Source organism: Lupinus angustifolius, chromosome LG09 (genome assembly GCF_001865875.1).
Source record: "Lupinus angustifolius cultivar Tanjil chromosome LG09, LupAngTanjil_v1.0, whole genome shotgun sequence".
Lineage (NCBI taxonomy): Eukaryota > Viridiplantae > Streptophyta > Magnoliopsida > Fabales > Fabaceae > Lupinus > Lupinus angustifolius.
Genome location: NC_032017.1, coordinates 1,380,143 through 1,397,187, shown reverse-complemented (window position 1 = coordinate 1,397,187; position 17,045 = coordinate 1,380,143). Strand labels below are relative to the sequence as shown.

Below are 17,045 nucleotides of genomic sequence, written 5' to 3'. Positions count from 1 at the left end.
AGTTTACATCTCGTTAAAAGAAAAATAGGAACAAAATAAATTAAATTAATTATTTGTTGGAGAAAAAGTTATAGTTATAATGTAAGAAAGAAAAATAAGTTAACAAATAACATGAAAGATGCCCTGTATAGAGAATGACATTGAATTATATATGATTATATGATTTTTTTGGTAGAAATTAGAAGATAGTGAAAATCAAAATAAGAAGCCATAAATTATACTATGGTGTAGTAGTTATATTTAGTTTTGACTTTATTAAGTAGTTTTTTTTAAATTTGGTCGATAAGATGATTTGTTCCTTAAAAATGTAAAGTGGTTATAAAATTTTCTCTCATAACAAAAGTTTGTAGAAAGTTTGAATTAAATTGAATGAGGTCAAAAAATTTATAGACCAGTTTTATTATATGGAAGAAAACTTTATAAATCATTTGGTTATTTAATTTTTTCAATTTCTAATTTGTTTTATTAATATGATTCATACTGATTATTTTATGACTTTATTTTTCCAATAATCAAAGTTGGCCATACAAAAAATTTTAAGAACTATTTTGGTTTTTAATTCATAAATTTTTTGAAGTATCACACTATTATACCAATAGCTTCTTAGTTAACACTTATCATTCATATTCAAACAACGATAACACTTTACGATTGATCATGAAAGACTTTTTTTATTTATGAGAAAAAAGATATATGCACGTGTAAGAGATTTTTATATTAATATTGCATCATTCATTTTTTAATCATTATTAGTTTTTAAATAAAAGTAATATAAATAAATAATGGATAATACATTAACTATATATAAATATTTACATTCATATACATAGATACTACACTTTTTATTTATAAAGGGAAGGAGAGAGACCTACTCTTGTCTAATTTATACCAATAAAACATCAATATATTTTGATGAAAAATAAAGTAAATTTGACTACATTTATTCTAATAATTATTATCAATAAAACACAGCCAAAATTGCTCATCATGTTGAAAATTGCTGAACAAAAAATTAATAAAAGAAATGGTAATGTTATATTGTTGGATTTACTTTGGATCGTTTCACTTTTATAAGAAGTTAATTTCAGTTTATAAGAAATATACAAATTGTAAGTTTGTAACATGTGTGATTTAGTTTGGATCGTTTCATTTTTATAAATGGATATAAAATCTGTTTCGATCAATTCCATACAAATTTAATAAAAAACAATTAAAATTTTCTTGCAGGTTTTGATAAAAAAAATCAGTTTTTTGAATAGGTATGCGATTTTATTTTGGGTATCAATACTCTATTAGCTCTAAATTCAAGGATAAAGATCTGTTGTCCCAAACTCTATCCTAGATCAATCATATTATACCACGTCAATTAAAAAAATTAAATATTCATAACTTTATCAATTTTATTTTATTGTAATTGGTCAAGAACGTGGTTTGGGATAGTAGATTCTCATCCCTACGCTTAGCGCTCTTGCCTCAAGATACGTGAATTACTAGAAACATTACCAAGATATATGTATTAATATTGAGTTTTTTACACTATTAATGTATCATTTACCATTCAAATTTAATAATTATTTATTCTTCAAAAAATAACATAAATGAATGATAGATAATACGTTGACTATATAAATTTTTATGTTAATAATATGTAAATATTACCGTCATAAACAAAACTCCAAAATGAAGTCCAAATGAGTAGAAACATGCATAAAAACTAAGTAGTAATAAAATTATGCTAATAACAAAAAAAGAAAGATAATGATCAAAATCTTATCCAAACCTATATTTTATGCACGAAACATCCTTCTATGTCACCTCGTGTTAATAAAAAAATCATATCCAAGAATTAATTATTTTCCGACCAAAAAAAATACTTCCCTCCAAATTAAATGCAACTTATGCACATGCATTCCATTTGTAGCTGGCACTCATGTTTGTCTATTCTCATATACATGACAACACATGTGGCTAGGGAATAAGCGTGCAGTGAAATGTAAGAAAAATAAATAAAAAATTGCAATAGAATTTTCTGAATATCATCTTATAAATCCTCCTATATCATGGAAAAAAACTAATATGTGTTACCAAGTGTATTTTATTTATTATTAATTGATTTATAACTAATATATATCACTTTCTAATACTATTTATAAAAAATTTGTAAAAAGACATATAGCTTAATAGTAACAATTCAATAAAATCAATAAATTATAACTTTTTATTTTTAATAATATTTGACTTTTAAATAAAAGTAATATAAATAAATAGTAAATAACAAACTAATTATATATAAATTTTTATACCTACACTCTATTGTTTAAGTTCATGTTAACTGGTGCACTGCTAAAAAAAACTAGGCATACAAAATATTTTGCAATACGACTATTTTCCTTATCCATAGGAGTATTACAAGATACAGTTGTATTAAATAATTGATAAAGAGAATTTTGTTATCTATAATTATTCTATCCCAATCAAATAAGATTTTCCATGAATGGTACATGTGGGTCAAACATATAAAATTAGAGAATATGTATTAAATTAAAAAATGCGACGATTGAAATTTTAAATTTTGTTGATTAGCCATTTTTTAAATACATATTTTTACTGTGTATAAATTGTTAATCATGTATATAACACAGATACCACAATACTCATATCTGTCCATATATACTCTGGGTATTTTTAAAACCCATTTGTAAAATCTGCGAGTACTTATTTGTGACCCGGTGCTTGTACGAATTATATATGTAGGTACGATTTTTTTGTCAACCCATGTGTCATATAGATATATGTGATATCATAGTGCTTAAGTATTTCAACTTCAGTAAAATTGAAGTAAAACTCCTCTTTGGAACACTTGACATACTCTCATCATCAGTGGTAGTCATGTCTTGCTAGGAAATTTTTATTATTGTCTAAAACTATGTAATAATATATTTGAGAGAGTATCCACTTACTTTAGTTAAAAAAATTATTTCAAATCTTAATTATCTATTTTATGAGAATGTAATGATTCATGTCATTTAAATTGTTCAATATATCTGAATTATTAGATTTTCATAGAATGAATGACTAATATGAAATAAATTTTTTTAACTTACTACAACATATACTTTCTCTCAAATTGGGTTCCCTATTAGATTTTATAAGATAATTTCATTATTGTGCTTTTGATGGTAGTAAAATACTTATCTCAAATTAAATGTAAATTTGCTTCTCTTTAGTTTACATATATTATTCCATTATTTTTATCATCCACTAAAGAAGGAGCAATTTGATGGGCTTGATAATTGTTGATGAAGATGATAACTAAAATTAGGGGTTAGCAGGATTAGTCTCTAACTAAGGGTGAGTAGGATTCGGCCTTACCGCTCATCCGGTATGATCTGATTATAATCGAATTCGAATAGTATTAGGTCTCATCGAGTCTAGGTTCAAGTTCAAAAATTAGATCCAACCAATATTTAAGATCAGGTAGGGACCAAACATGACCCGGTCCGACCCGTTTCATGGTCATTCACTTATTTTATTTGTATGTGTTTCTATTCAATTGCGTACCGAGTAATAACACTGTTTTGGTTGAAAATATAAGTGATTCCCTAATTTTTTCATCATATATACATGATTAACAATATATATACATATATCATTCTATATATCAAATTATATATTCATTATACATTATATATAATTGGGTATACATTATTATATTTTCAAAGCTGGGTCTAGGGTTGGGTCGGGTTTAAAAGACTTTATCTAAAATGAGCATACATTATATATAATTGGGTCTAGGGTTGGGTCGGGTTTAAAAGCTGGTCCGAGCAATATTTAGGGCCAGGTTAGCTTCGGCTCTAGGTTTGGGTTCAAAAAATGACCTGACCAACATCTAGGGCTGGGTAAGGGACATGCCTTAACCTGTCCCAACCCGGCCCATACTCATCCCTAACTCTACCCGCTCATATGGTATGGCTTCATCATGATTGAGTCTGAATAGTGTCGGATCTCATTGAGTCTAAGGTCGGGTTTGGTTTTAAAAATTAGATACAGTTAATATTTAGGATTGGGTAGGGAACAAGCATGATCTGACCCGACTCGTCTCATGGTCAATCACTCGTAATGTTTGTGTGTATCTCTATTAAAGTGTGTACAAAATAATGACACATATTTAGGCGAAAATATTATTGATTCTCTGGTTTTTCAGATATATACATGATTAACACCAAATATACATAATCATTTTATATGTCAAATTACATATTCATAATGATAAGTAATAATGAGAACACTTTATCTAAAATATATATGCACTATTATATTTAATCGAGTCTAGAGTCGGGTTCAAAGGCTGACTAGTCATCATTTAAGATTGAGTTACCTTTAGGTGAAAAGTCAGATCCAAATAAAGGATAAATTGTTATTCAACTCAACTCAGTTCATACTCACTCCTAAATAGAGTGCCCAAAGCACCATTACATGTTGAGAACCACCAGCCACTAATCACCATTTGCAACCTAAATTATGTTTAAGGTTTTTTTATACATTTTAAAATAGGAGTACACATTTTTTATCATTTTTTTGACTCCATGCCACTGATTGATTGAAAAATTACGAGTAAGTTACCTTAGTACCGATAAGTCTTAGTGAAATTACGTAAATTATTCATCCATTTTTTCACTTACATAGATCATCTATAATTTATATATATACTCAATCATCATTTATCAGGACTATTCGAAGTCAGTTCCTTGGCTTGGACAAGACATTTAGTCCATGTCGCTATTCTGGGATCCAGGGGAGAATATGTTCAATGGAATAATTTCTTAAGTGTATTGCCACACCTCCAAAGGATTAGGTCCACTTTTTACGGGTCAGAGGAATCTTTATGCTCAAAACCCCGATTAGAGTAGTCATTTATTTGGTACCTCCCAATGAGCGAGAACTTCCATTTTAACACTTCACGAAGGATTTCATCCGCCCAAACCTTTTGTATGGGTTTGGCGTGCACTTGTATGGTTTGGAGAAGTTTACTTATCTTATAGTTTAGTTGCTCTATCTGTTTTTGGTTTTATTGCATTACTCTACCTATACCTTACCTATAGGAGAGATGTGTACGTATAATCTTTTAAAAACAAAAAATGATGATGAATGTAATTAAGTTAAACAAAATATAATATATTGTATAAACAAGTCCAAATAGTATAAGAATTAATGCATCTTCATTATTCTTAATTCATTAAAAAATAGTAAAATAGTGAATTAAACAATATATCCTTAGAAAATCTCATGTGGATAATTAGAAATTATCTCTTTTGACATTTTTTTATATATGGCAAAGATCGAACTCCCTACCTAACTTCACTGGTTATATATATATAGTTAAGAACTTTAATAAAATGTTATTAACACTTTTGGAAATCTCGTAATTGATAGAAGTTCTTTTATTTTGTTGTCCTTTATACTCTTTTTATTTTTATATTATTAATTATATGTTCAAAAAGGTTGAATGCCTTATATGCTGAATCGAACAATGTGAAAATAGGGATGAAAGAAAAATAAAATATGTCGAATAGAAGTAAATAACTTATATATGTGGAATTAAAAAAACATTAAAGATGATATTAGATAAAATGAAATCCAGAAATTTTAAAATGTTTAGGTTCATTACATAGAAATTCACAATTTAAATTATGATAGAATATTATTTAATTATATTTTATCTTATACAAAAACTAATGTGTATATAATATATATTTTAAATTAAACATTAGAAAATAATAAAAATAATACAAATTTATAATTGAAGTCACAGTGTGTTACATTATATCAAATACTAGTTATTTTCTTCACCTTCTATTTTTTCTCTCTTTTACAAGTAATCTTTCCTTTTTATATTTTATTTTCTCTCTCTAAATTTTCTATTATCTTGAAATAGTTAAATTCTACTCTTTTCTTTCTGTGATCCCTTTTGGTTCTTAGATTTTGTAGTGCAAAAATAAATAATAAAATTCATATTTTTTAAGAGGTATCAAAACAGAATCAGATTAAAAATTGTTTATTTAATTTATTCTTTTGCAGTGTCCACAAACACAACATTAATGATTAGAGAAAAATATTAATTAAAAATGAAATAATTAAAGGAAAACAAAACAAATTTATTTACAAAATATTAATAAACAAAAAACAAAAAAAATGATGGGAGAAGTGACGTAGCACAAGCCACAAGTTGCTTTCTAGAATCTTCAGACTTTAGCTGGCTTTGATTGTGAATAGGAATTAGTCAACTATAGCTTTTTGTATTATTAATAATTAATTTTTTTGGTTTCCTATAACTATCTTCGTATTATATGCAATCTTGTCGAGTTGGGAATATTCATAGGTACGTGAGGCTAACTCTCTCAACAGACATTTTTTTCATTCACAAGACTTGAACCCGAGACATTGCTTAAAAAGAATTAATCATGTAATTAATTTGAATTCACCTAATTATTATTTTATTCTATTTACTATTTATGTGAAAAGAACCAAAAAAACAAAAACTATTTGACATGGTAGGTGCAACTAACTATTATTATTTTATTTAGAAAAATGAACCTAAAAGAATGAAGAAAAAAATCAGCAAACTAATTACCACAAAAACTAACATTAATCGTACTTCAGAGCTGTTTGGAAGGAAGAGCTTCTTTCATGAGAAAATAGTATATAATTAATGCCAAAAACATATTTGGATTGATAATGTACCAATTTTATATTATTCATGTTTAACTATTGATTATTCAAAAAGTTAATATAAATGAATACTCGATAATATAATAAATATGTATAAATTTTGACATAAATATTGCAATATAATATGATATTGTCATATAATATATTTAAGCAATCTCACGTGTTGTATTTAAGAGTAAATTACATTGACACTTTCAAGTTTTAGTGATAATACATAAATTACCTCTTCATTTTTTACACTTACAAAAATCCTAATTTTTATACATATATTGCACTGACTATCCATGTAAGAGAAATAAATGTAATTTTAAAAAAGTTGATAAGTGTAATAAAATTGAACAAAATGTGGTATATAATGAAAACAAATACAAATATTATATAATTCAATATATTTTCATTATTTTTTTATCGTTACAATATAGTATAAAATTATTTAAACAATACCTTCTTAGAATTATTGATGCATTTTGTAATAAACCAAAAATAATAAAAATGTTTTGATTCGTTTTCTATTTGGATTTGTCTCCACAATATATTATATTTTGTTTAACTTAATAAAAATGTTTTTTTCATTTCTCATACAGTGATAGTAAATATAATGTATATATAAAAGTTAGGGGTCTTTTGTAAGTGTAAAAAGTAGAATATTAATTTGTATAATTTCACTAAAACTCAAAGGCGTTAATATAATTTAATCTAGATTTAATAGAGATTTTATATAATGTTAAACTAAATAATATATTTAAAAGCGTAAACCAAACCTATTTATAAAAAAGCCTAGTCTAAATAAGCGGCCTCACCTGTTTAGTTCTTAAAATTTTTTAACATACAACATTTTGACTTGCATAAAAAATAAATATGCATTAGAAGTTAGTAAAATTATATTTGTTCCTACATGAGTTTCATAAATGTATTAATTTTCAATATATATTTACTCAATTGCTCCAAATTAAAATATCCTCAGTACAAGAATGGATCTAAATTATTGAAGGGAAAGGCGGAATAGATATATAAGAATATATATGTGTGAAGAAAAACAATTAAAGATATTTAACGAAAATAAATATTGCAAGTACATAACTAGTTGCACAAAATATAAGCAAAATGGAGCCAATTATATAGGAAACTATATATGAAATATTTGTAACACATTTTTTATTTAAAAAATGAGAGGGGATGAGTAAGTTAAAAAAGATACTTCACATCTTAATCATTCATTCTATGAAAATATAATGATTCACGTGATTTGAATTAGTCAATAGATCTGAACTATTAGATTTCCATAGAATGAATGACTAAGATATGAAATATGTTTTTTTTAACTTAATCATAGATTAAGTAGATCATCTGTCTTAAAAAAAATACTACAGGTATAACTGGTTATACAAATTTGATGGAATAAATTATGTATGTGTTGATAATATATACAGATATACTACCATAAGAATGCTTAAAAAACATTTAATATTGATAATATCCATATATTTTGTCCAAAAAATTTATCATCTGAATTTCAATGAGCAACAAAATATTATTTTGAAATGTCAATTTCAAACATTTTGTTCTTGATCTCGTTAATCATTTAAGTTTGAAAAATTCTCAACCATATGTCGTTAGTCATATATTGTTTTATTAAGTTATTCGTCTTATCTTAGCTATTATGGTTCAGGTACTACATAAATATCATTTCAACAATGAAGATAAATAAATAAAATTATATAGTAAGATAGAAGATGAATTTCTTATAAACAACATAGTGATTTGAAAAAAATAGCTGAAATTTTATTTATGATCCAATTATATATGTTTCTTTATATTTTTGTTACTCAATTAATTTTAGTTATAAATTATAATTAAATATTATTATCACTTAAAGTTTAGATCAAGATACGCCCAATACCTCTATCCCATAAGAAATTGATAATGAAGTTATTATAGGTGTGACCTTTATTTTTATTAAATATATAGATAGATATATAGATATATCATATACGAATCGTTTTCATCATACAACTAATCATATACTACTCCATATCATATTTTTTAGGCTAAGTTCTTTGACTAAAAAAACTTAGGTATTTTATTAGAAAGGGACAAGAAAATTAAACTTTGAAACTTCTCTAGGACACTTGAATAAGAAATTATTAGTGGTTTTTTTTGTCTAATATATTATTGACTTTTTGTCATGATATAACATGATTTTGTTTAATCACATATACTCTCTAATGAAACATATTTGATATTTAGTTCTACAATAAATATCATCAGTGTTTACCTTTTGTTATTTGTGTTACAATCTAAACATTTGATTTAACATCCATAATAAATGTCATTGAGTTAATAAAAAGCATTTGAAAGCTTTATAATTTTTTTCTCAATATTGTTTTTTCAAATATGAATAATATTCTTTTCCAAATTTATTATATTTCAAAATATTAAAATTTTAATTAAGCATTATATTAATGTTAATTATTGTAAAGAACATGTAACTATAACTTTTAATTACGTCTCCAATATGATAGTGGTTATTTGCATTGTTTAATGTATATTACTTTTACATAAATATTTGTAATAAATAATTCTAGATTAACATTCTTAATATTTATTTACTTTAAATTCAAACATTATTCTTTCTTAATATTATGGAAAGTTCCCATGATGGTCCCTTCTCCTCATTCATGAGGATCTTTACATCTTTTAAGATCATGTTAAAAAGTTTGAAATTAAATAATATCTATGCACTAAATAAATGATAAGTGCTTATAAAAGTGAACTTTATTATTATCTAATCATTAAAATTTATTTTTTATTTAGCTATTTGTAACATTTATTATTCTTCAACATATTCCCCACATTGCTTGAAGGTAAGTTATTAGTTTAGTAGTTAAATTAAAAGAAAAGAACCAAGAAACGAAAATGATGAAAAGGTCAAACAGAACACTAATTATTGTATAGAAAAATAGTTAAGTGTATTGAACAAATATATGAGCACAAATAAAATCTATTAGGAGAATATCAAATGTTAAATATTGGCAATATGGCAAAAAGAAATTATACACATTACAAAAATAAGAAACAACTACTTCAAATATATATATATATATATATATATATAAATATATATATATATATCAATAATGAAAAAGAAACATCAAAATTGTCTAACCCTTGAACAAATAAAATGCAGTAGTAAGGTCAAATATTAAACACAGTTCTAAATAAGAGCATTGGAAAAAGGAGCAGAAGTCCCCCCACTAATTGAAACTTTGAAAGTTGAGCGAAGAGAGAAGGTCCATTAAGTTTATGAGCGATCACATACGACATAATTTGATTAATATCCCGCATCTCCATCATGAATGTTTAATTAATGTAGTCAACTCCACCTAGTGAGATTAAGAATTGGTTGTTGTTGTTGCCGATAAAAATAAAAACTGAAAAGGTAATGCAACAACGACCTGTTAAGACTTAAAAAACAGGGTTTACCATGTCTTACCTCCAAATGATGCGTTGGCTTGAACCATAACTGGCCCACCATACAGCGCTAGAAGGTGAATAAGTAACAACAGATAGACCAAACCCTCGATAAAATCCCCGGATTCCATCAGACTTTAAAATCTTACGAGCAACATCTAGACCCCCGCTATACTGGGCATGTCCAGAGTATCCTTGCACCATCAACTTTTGGCTAACCTGAATATCATTCAATGAAAACTAGACATTAGAATTATCCCTACTTTGATAAAAGAAAACTCTATCAGAAACAGAAGAAATGAGAACATATTAACAGGATAAGGAAATTCCTCACTACAACCAAAAGACAAAGAGCAAAACAAAAATTAGGAAATCAATAAAACATAGCTTTCCTTATTTATCTCAAAAGACATCAATGGAGCATCATAACAAAGACAAGAAATTTATAACACAAATAAACAGATAATTTTTCTATTTGTAACATCCTGCTTCTTGATCCAGTGACACAACAGCAAAACCTTACACCTTCCAAACAAAATTTTCTAGTATTTGGAGCTTTATAAAACGAACCATTGCATTTTAATTGAGTTCCATATCCTAACTATAAAAACTATAAGCATTAACACCAAGTGAGAGTTTGATTAAAAATCATTACGAGTACAGCATAGTGTTTAAACTAAGAATCCAATATTACTTTTAAAATCATAAACAAAAATGAGTACAGTAAGCAATTATTTCAAATTGCAGCGGACATGTGAGAGAACATCAGTGAATATATTCTGTGCTCCAATACTTGGAAAAGTGGAGGAAAGAAACATAAAAGATTGTTGAGCTGTCTAAATAACTTGTTTAACAGCAGATGTTATCGAATGTCTAACACAGCCTTGATCTTTTATTCGGGCTTCGGAACGGCTATGTATAGCATCAATAACACATATGCAGGTTTTTATTGAATATACCAGCATATCCATGTCTAAATGTCTGGCTGTCCTATTAGTACAAATAATGTCTTTTCAAGTTTAAGGATAAAAATACATGCACTTATGAACATTTAACATGAATTAGATTATCGTACCACATCGATTGGAACAAACACGGATTGCGCAAAAAGCGAAGATGTCATCCCTGCAAATCCATTTGCTAAGGCAGCATTGGTAGTTTCAGATAATCTGAATGGTTCAAGCACTTTGAAGGTAGCTGCCTTTGTGGTCTCTAAGGCAGAGAGGAATATAATTCTGGCAGGAATTGCACCTGTGATAACTGTGCCAAACCCTTTATATAAACCAGGGACACCGTCTGTTCTAAGTAACCCTCTTGCAATAGACAATGCACTTCTCTCTACGGTATCCCTTGTCCCAACCTGCAACCTAGTTTTCACGACAGAAACCGGGTAAAGGGCCACCGTAATACCTGTAAAAAGCCCAGCTCCTACGACATAGAACTTAGTTTTATCTAGCCTGCAAAATTGGATGAACTTAATTAGGATACAAAGCTTGTATATGCAAAGTTCATTAACACAATGAACTCAAAGAGTCACAATATCCATAAATTCTATCAACCAGTGTTCTAAATCGCAGTTACAATTGCATTTACAGGAAAATACAACGAATTTGATCATAATTGTAGTCATGATATTGTTATGGAAACTCCCGAAACTGCAATATTGCAGCCACAATTGCAATTTAAAACACTGCCATCAACAAATAACAATAAAACAATTGCAAGGGCAAGATGACCTCAACCTTCATGAGAATCTAGCAGATGAAAGATAGAACTTACACACAAATTTACAATAAGGAATCTAAACTCTTAGAGAAAACTTTGTTAATAAGATAAATGATAGAAACAATTCGAACACAATAACGCAACCTTGAATTCTTTGAACTCAAAATTGTCTTCTTATACACTAAAGAACTATATGAATATGAAACTAATCTCTTGCAACAAAGTAAAATTGCAACATTACAAAGCAGTTCTCACCTTCAATATCTAACAATTCCTATTTAACCTAAATTGAGAAATTTATAAGGACTAGGACCAGTTGTGCACCAATCATTTCACCAAACATGACCAAAATCAATCAATACCATCCCTCTCGATCTACCCGATAAGTACGAGACTAATCTCCTAAATACTCTTATGCCTAAGCATATCATCCCATGAGTGAGAAACTAATATCCCGACACCCCCAACAAATTTTGTTTCCATACAATATATCAAATCCCAGAGGACAAACTTGGCGCAACAGAAAGCCAAATTCTGAAAACAGTCTCTCCGCTTTATGGATAAGGCTGCCTACAGCTATCCTCCCCTTATCCTGGTAACCAAAAGCCTCGTGCACTGAGTCGTCTTTTTTACGATAATATCAAATTCAAAATCATTAAAAAAATGAAAAGAAATAGGATAAAGAAAAGAGCATACTTATCCCAATTAATCTCGGTTTGATTGAAGGACTGGGCCATTGGAGGATCAAAAAAATTGAATCAAGATAATAAAAAAAGAACAAGCCAGGGTGGCTTGTTCTTGATGAATTCAATTCGAGAGAAAATGAAGTAAAAAAAAAACAAGAAGAAACAAACACAGGGAAGAGAGAAATTATTAATTTATTATTGTAAAGATTTGTGATTGGTTATTGGTTTTAACTAATTTTAAACGTTTCTTTTCTAGAAAGACGTGTCTGCGTACATATTTATACAGAACTCAACCAATAAAATCATGAAAAAACATTAAAAATTTAATTTTTATTAAAATTTATTCATAAATGATGATACAAAAAACATGAATACACTTATTTTCAATTATGACATATTAGAACAATAAGACGTTGGTGTAGTAATACAATACTCAACTGGATCTTCAAGGTTGAAGGTTTGATTCATATAAGCAATAGTTGTAAAAATAGACAATCACGAACTTAGGATGACAAAAAAACTTGACGTGTGGGTACCGTGGAAATATCTGTAACAGGTACTCGCAATAATAGCTTATGTATAGGAGCAAATTTTGTGATATTTGCATCGTTGGTACCCACAAATTTATATATTTAGCTTTTAGTTAAATTTTTATATATATTTATTATTATTTTAAGATTATATCATATACTTTATTATTATTTCATAATAAATTACATATATTTGACTATGATCATAAATTTAACCTATAAATATCATATTTTTACATATTGATAATTACAAATTATATAATTAAAATTAAAAATTCATTGGGTACCCGAAGATACCCGCTACCCACATGGGTACCCGGAAATATTGCGGGGTTGGGCATGGTAAAGCACTACCGCGCCCACCTGCGCTCGTTGTCATCCCTACACGAACCCAAAATGAATTAGTTGCTTAACCCGAAAAAGTGAGAGAATACTCTTAGTAATACAAATAAAACATGACATACTATATATATGGGAGAGATCCATCCTAGCTACTGTAGGAAGATCCTCATTTGAATTAGTAAGTACATCTAAACCGTTAAATTGCATAAATTAAGAAGTAATTTTTAAAAATTTACTCTTAAAATAGGGAAATATTCCTTTTAAATATATTGTAACAGAAGTTTTTTTTAGGTAGGTTTGTGGACTTAGGAGAAAAGTACCCGCGTAGGTTCTATCAATGCCTTTTCTTTTTACCATTTTCCTATTACATTTTTAGATCATTTTTTGTTTTTTTTACATCAATGGGTAAATAAATAATGAGTAAAGATACATTTTTTTAATATTTTTTGAGCACACGTGACTTTTTAAAATATTCAAAAGTCTAAAAGAATAAAAACTAATTAACTTTAATTAGAAATAGAATAATATAAAAATAAATTTTATTTGATTCAATAATTAAATAAGAATTTTTTAGATTACACAAATTTGGAATAAAATAAATGACATTAGGAGAATAATAGATTTGATGAGGATTCAGGTTCACTAAGTCAATCTCTTATGGAGAGCTTTAATAAATAATAATTTCTTTGAAAAGATTGGGATAAAATGTAAAAGTAGTAAATTGTGCTTTGACTAGTAATACTAGTGTGCTCAACCTGCTTTCCTATTATTTGTAAAGTGTAGTTCTATTATAAGTTTAATAAATCATAGTAATATAGTTTAGTTTTATTATATCATGATAGTTATTTGTTATAGTTTACATCTCGTTAAAAGAAAAATAGGAACAAAATAAATTAAATTAATTATTTGTTGGAGAAAAAGTTATAGTTATAATGTAAGAAAGAAAAATAAGTTAACAAATAACATGAAAGATGCCCTGTATAGAGAATGACATTGAATTATATATGATTATATGATTTTTTTGGTAGAAATTAGAAGATAGTGAAAATCAAAATAAGAAGCCATAAATTATACTATGGTGTAGTAGTTATATTTAGTTTTGACTTTATTAAGTAGTTTTTTTTAAATTTGGTCGATAAGATGATTTGTTCCTTAAAAATGTAAAGTGGTTATAAAATTTTCTCTCATAACAAAAGTTTGTAGAAAGTTTGAATTAAATTGAATGAGGTCAAAAAATTTATAGACCAGTTTTATTATATGGAAGAAAACTTTATAAATCATTTGGTTATTTAATTTTTTCAATTTCTAATTTGTTTTATTAATATGATTCATACTGATTATTTTATGACTTTATTTTTCCAATAATCAAAGTTGGCCATACAAAAAATTTTAAGAACTATTTTGGTTTTTAATTCATAAATTTTTTGAAGTATCACACTATTATACCAATAGCTTCTTAGTTAACACTTATCATTCATATTCAAACAACGATAACACTTTACGATTGATCATGAAAGACTTTTTTTATTTATGAGAAAAAAGATATATGCACGTGTAAGAGATTTTTATATTAATATTGCATCATTCATTTTTTAATCATTATTAGTTTTTAAATAAAAGTAATATAAATAAATAATGGATAATACATTAACTATATATAAATATTTACATTCATATACATAGATACTACACTTTTTATTTATAAAGGGAAGGAGAGAGACCTACTCTTGTCTAATTTATACCAATAAAACATCAATATATTTTGATGAAAAATAAAGTAAATTTGACTACATTTATTCTAATAATTATTATCAATAAAACACAGCCAAAATTGCTCATCATGTTGAAAATTGCTGAACAAAAAATTAATAAAAGAAATGGTAATGTTATATTGTTGGATTTACTTTGGATCGTTTCACTTTTATAAGAAGTTAATTTCAGTTTATAAGAAATATACAAATTGTAAGTTTGTAACATGTGTGATTTAGTTTGGATCGTTTCATTTTTATAAATGGATATAAAATCTGTTTCGATCAATTCCATACAAATTTAATAAAAAACAATTAAAATTTTCTTGCAGGTTTTGATAAAAAAAATCAGTTTTTTGAATAGGTATGCGATTTTATTTTGGGTATCAATACTCTATTAGCTCTAAATTCAAGGATAAAGATCTGTTGTCCCAAACTCTATCCTAGATCAATCATATTATACCACGTCAATTAAAAAAATTAAATATTCATAACTTTATCAATTTTATTTTATTGTAATTGGTCAAGAACGTGGTTTGGGATAGTAGATTCTCATCCCTACGCTTAGCGCTCTTGCCTCAAGATACGTGAATTACTAGAAACATTACCAAGATATATGTATTAATATTGAGTTTTTTACACTATTAATGTATCATTTACCATTCAAATTTAATAATTATTTATTCTTCAAAAAATAACATAAATGAATGATAGATAATACGTTGACTATATAAATTTTTATGTTAATAATATGTAAATATTACCGTCATAAACAAAACTCCAAAATGAAGTCCAAATGAGTAGAAACATGCATAAAAACTAAGTAGTAATAAAATTATGCTAATAACAAAAAAAGAAAGATAATGATCAAAATCTTATCCAAACCTATATTTTATGCACGAAACATCCTTCTATGTCACCTCGTGTTAATAAAAAAATCATATCCAAGAATTAATTATTTTCCGACCAAAAAAAATACTTCCCTCCAAATTAAATGCAACTTATGCACATGCATTCCATTTGTAGCTGGCACTCATGTTTGTCTATTCTCATATACATGACAACACATGTGGCTAGGGAATAAGCGTGCAGTGAAATGTAAGAAAAATAAATAAAAAATTGCAATAGAATTTTCTGAATATCATCTTATAAATCCTCCTATATCATGGAAAAAAACTAATATGTGTTACCAAGTGTATTTTATTTATTATTAATTGATTTATAACTAATATATATCACTTTCTAATACTATTTATAAAAAATTTGTAAAAAGACATATAGCTTAATAGTAACAATTCAATAAAATCAATAAATTATAACTTTTTATTTTTAATAATATTTGACTTTTAAATAAAAGTAATATAAATAAATAGTAAATAACAAACTAATTATATATAAATTTTTATACCTACACTCTATTGTTTAAGTTCATGTTAACTGGTGCACTGCTAAAAAAAACTAGGCATACAAAATATTTTGCAATACGACTATTTTCCTTATCCATAGGAGTATTACAAGATACAGTTGTATTAAATAATTGATAAAGAGAATTTTGTTATCTATAATTATTCTATCCCAATCAAATAAGATTTTCCATGAATGGTACATGTGGGTCAAACATATAAAATTAGAGAATATGTATTAAATTAAAAAATGCGACGATTGAAATTTTAAATTTTGTTGATTAGCCATTTTTTAAATACATATTTTTACTGTGTATAAATTGTTAATCATGTATATAACACAGATACCACAATACTCATATCTGTCCATATATACTCTGGGTATTTTTAAAACCCATTTGTAAAATCTGC

At 26.5% G+C, this 17,045-nt stretch overlaps 1 protein-coding gene across 1 annotated transcript; it reads right to left on the bottom strand.

Annotated features, from left to right (window-relative positions):
- Positions 10,187–12,819, bottom strand: LOC109355992 (solute carrier family 25 member 44-like). The gene is made up of 3 exons (XM_019599305.1): positions 12,622–12,819; positions 11,276–11,657; positions 10,187–10,419 (listed from the first exon to the last, which is right to left on the bottom strand). The coding sequence occupies exons 1-3, from the start codon at positions 12,660–12,662 to the stop codon at positions 10,219–10,221; spliced, it is 624 nt and encodes a 207-aa protein (XP_019454850.1). The 5' UTR covers positions 12,663–12,819; the 3' UTR covers positions 10,187–10,218.

What these genes read in the sequence shown, in the direction of transcription:
- LOC109355992 (XM_019599305.1), bottom strand. Translation starts at nt 12,662, where the DNA reads ATGGCCCAGTCCTTCAATCAAACCGAGATTAATTGGGATAA. An exon ending in ACCGAGATTAATTGGGATAA is followed by an intron (nt 11,658 to 12,621) that starts GTATGCTCTTTT and finishes CCAATTTTGCAG; the next exon opens with GCTAGATAAAACTAAGTTCT. An exon ending in TGTTTGTTCCAATCGATGTG is followed by an intron (nt 10,420 to 11,275) that starts GTACGATAATCT and finishes AATGATATTCAG; the next exon opens with GTTAGCCAAAAGTTGATGGT.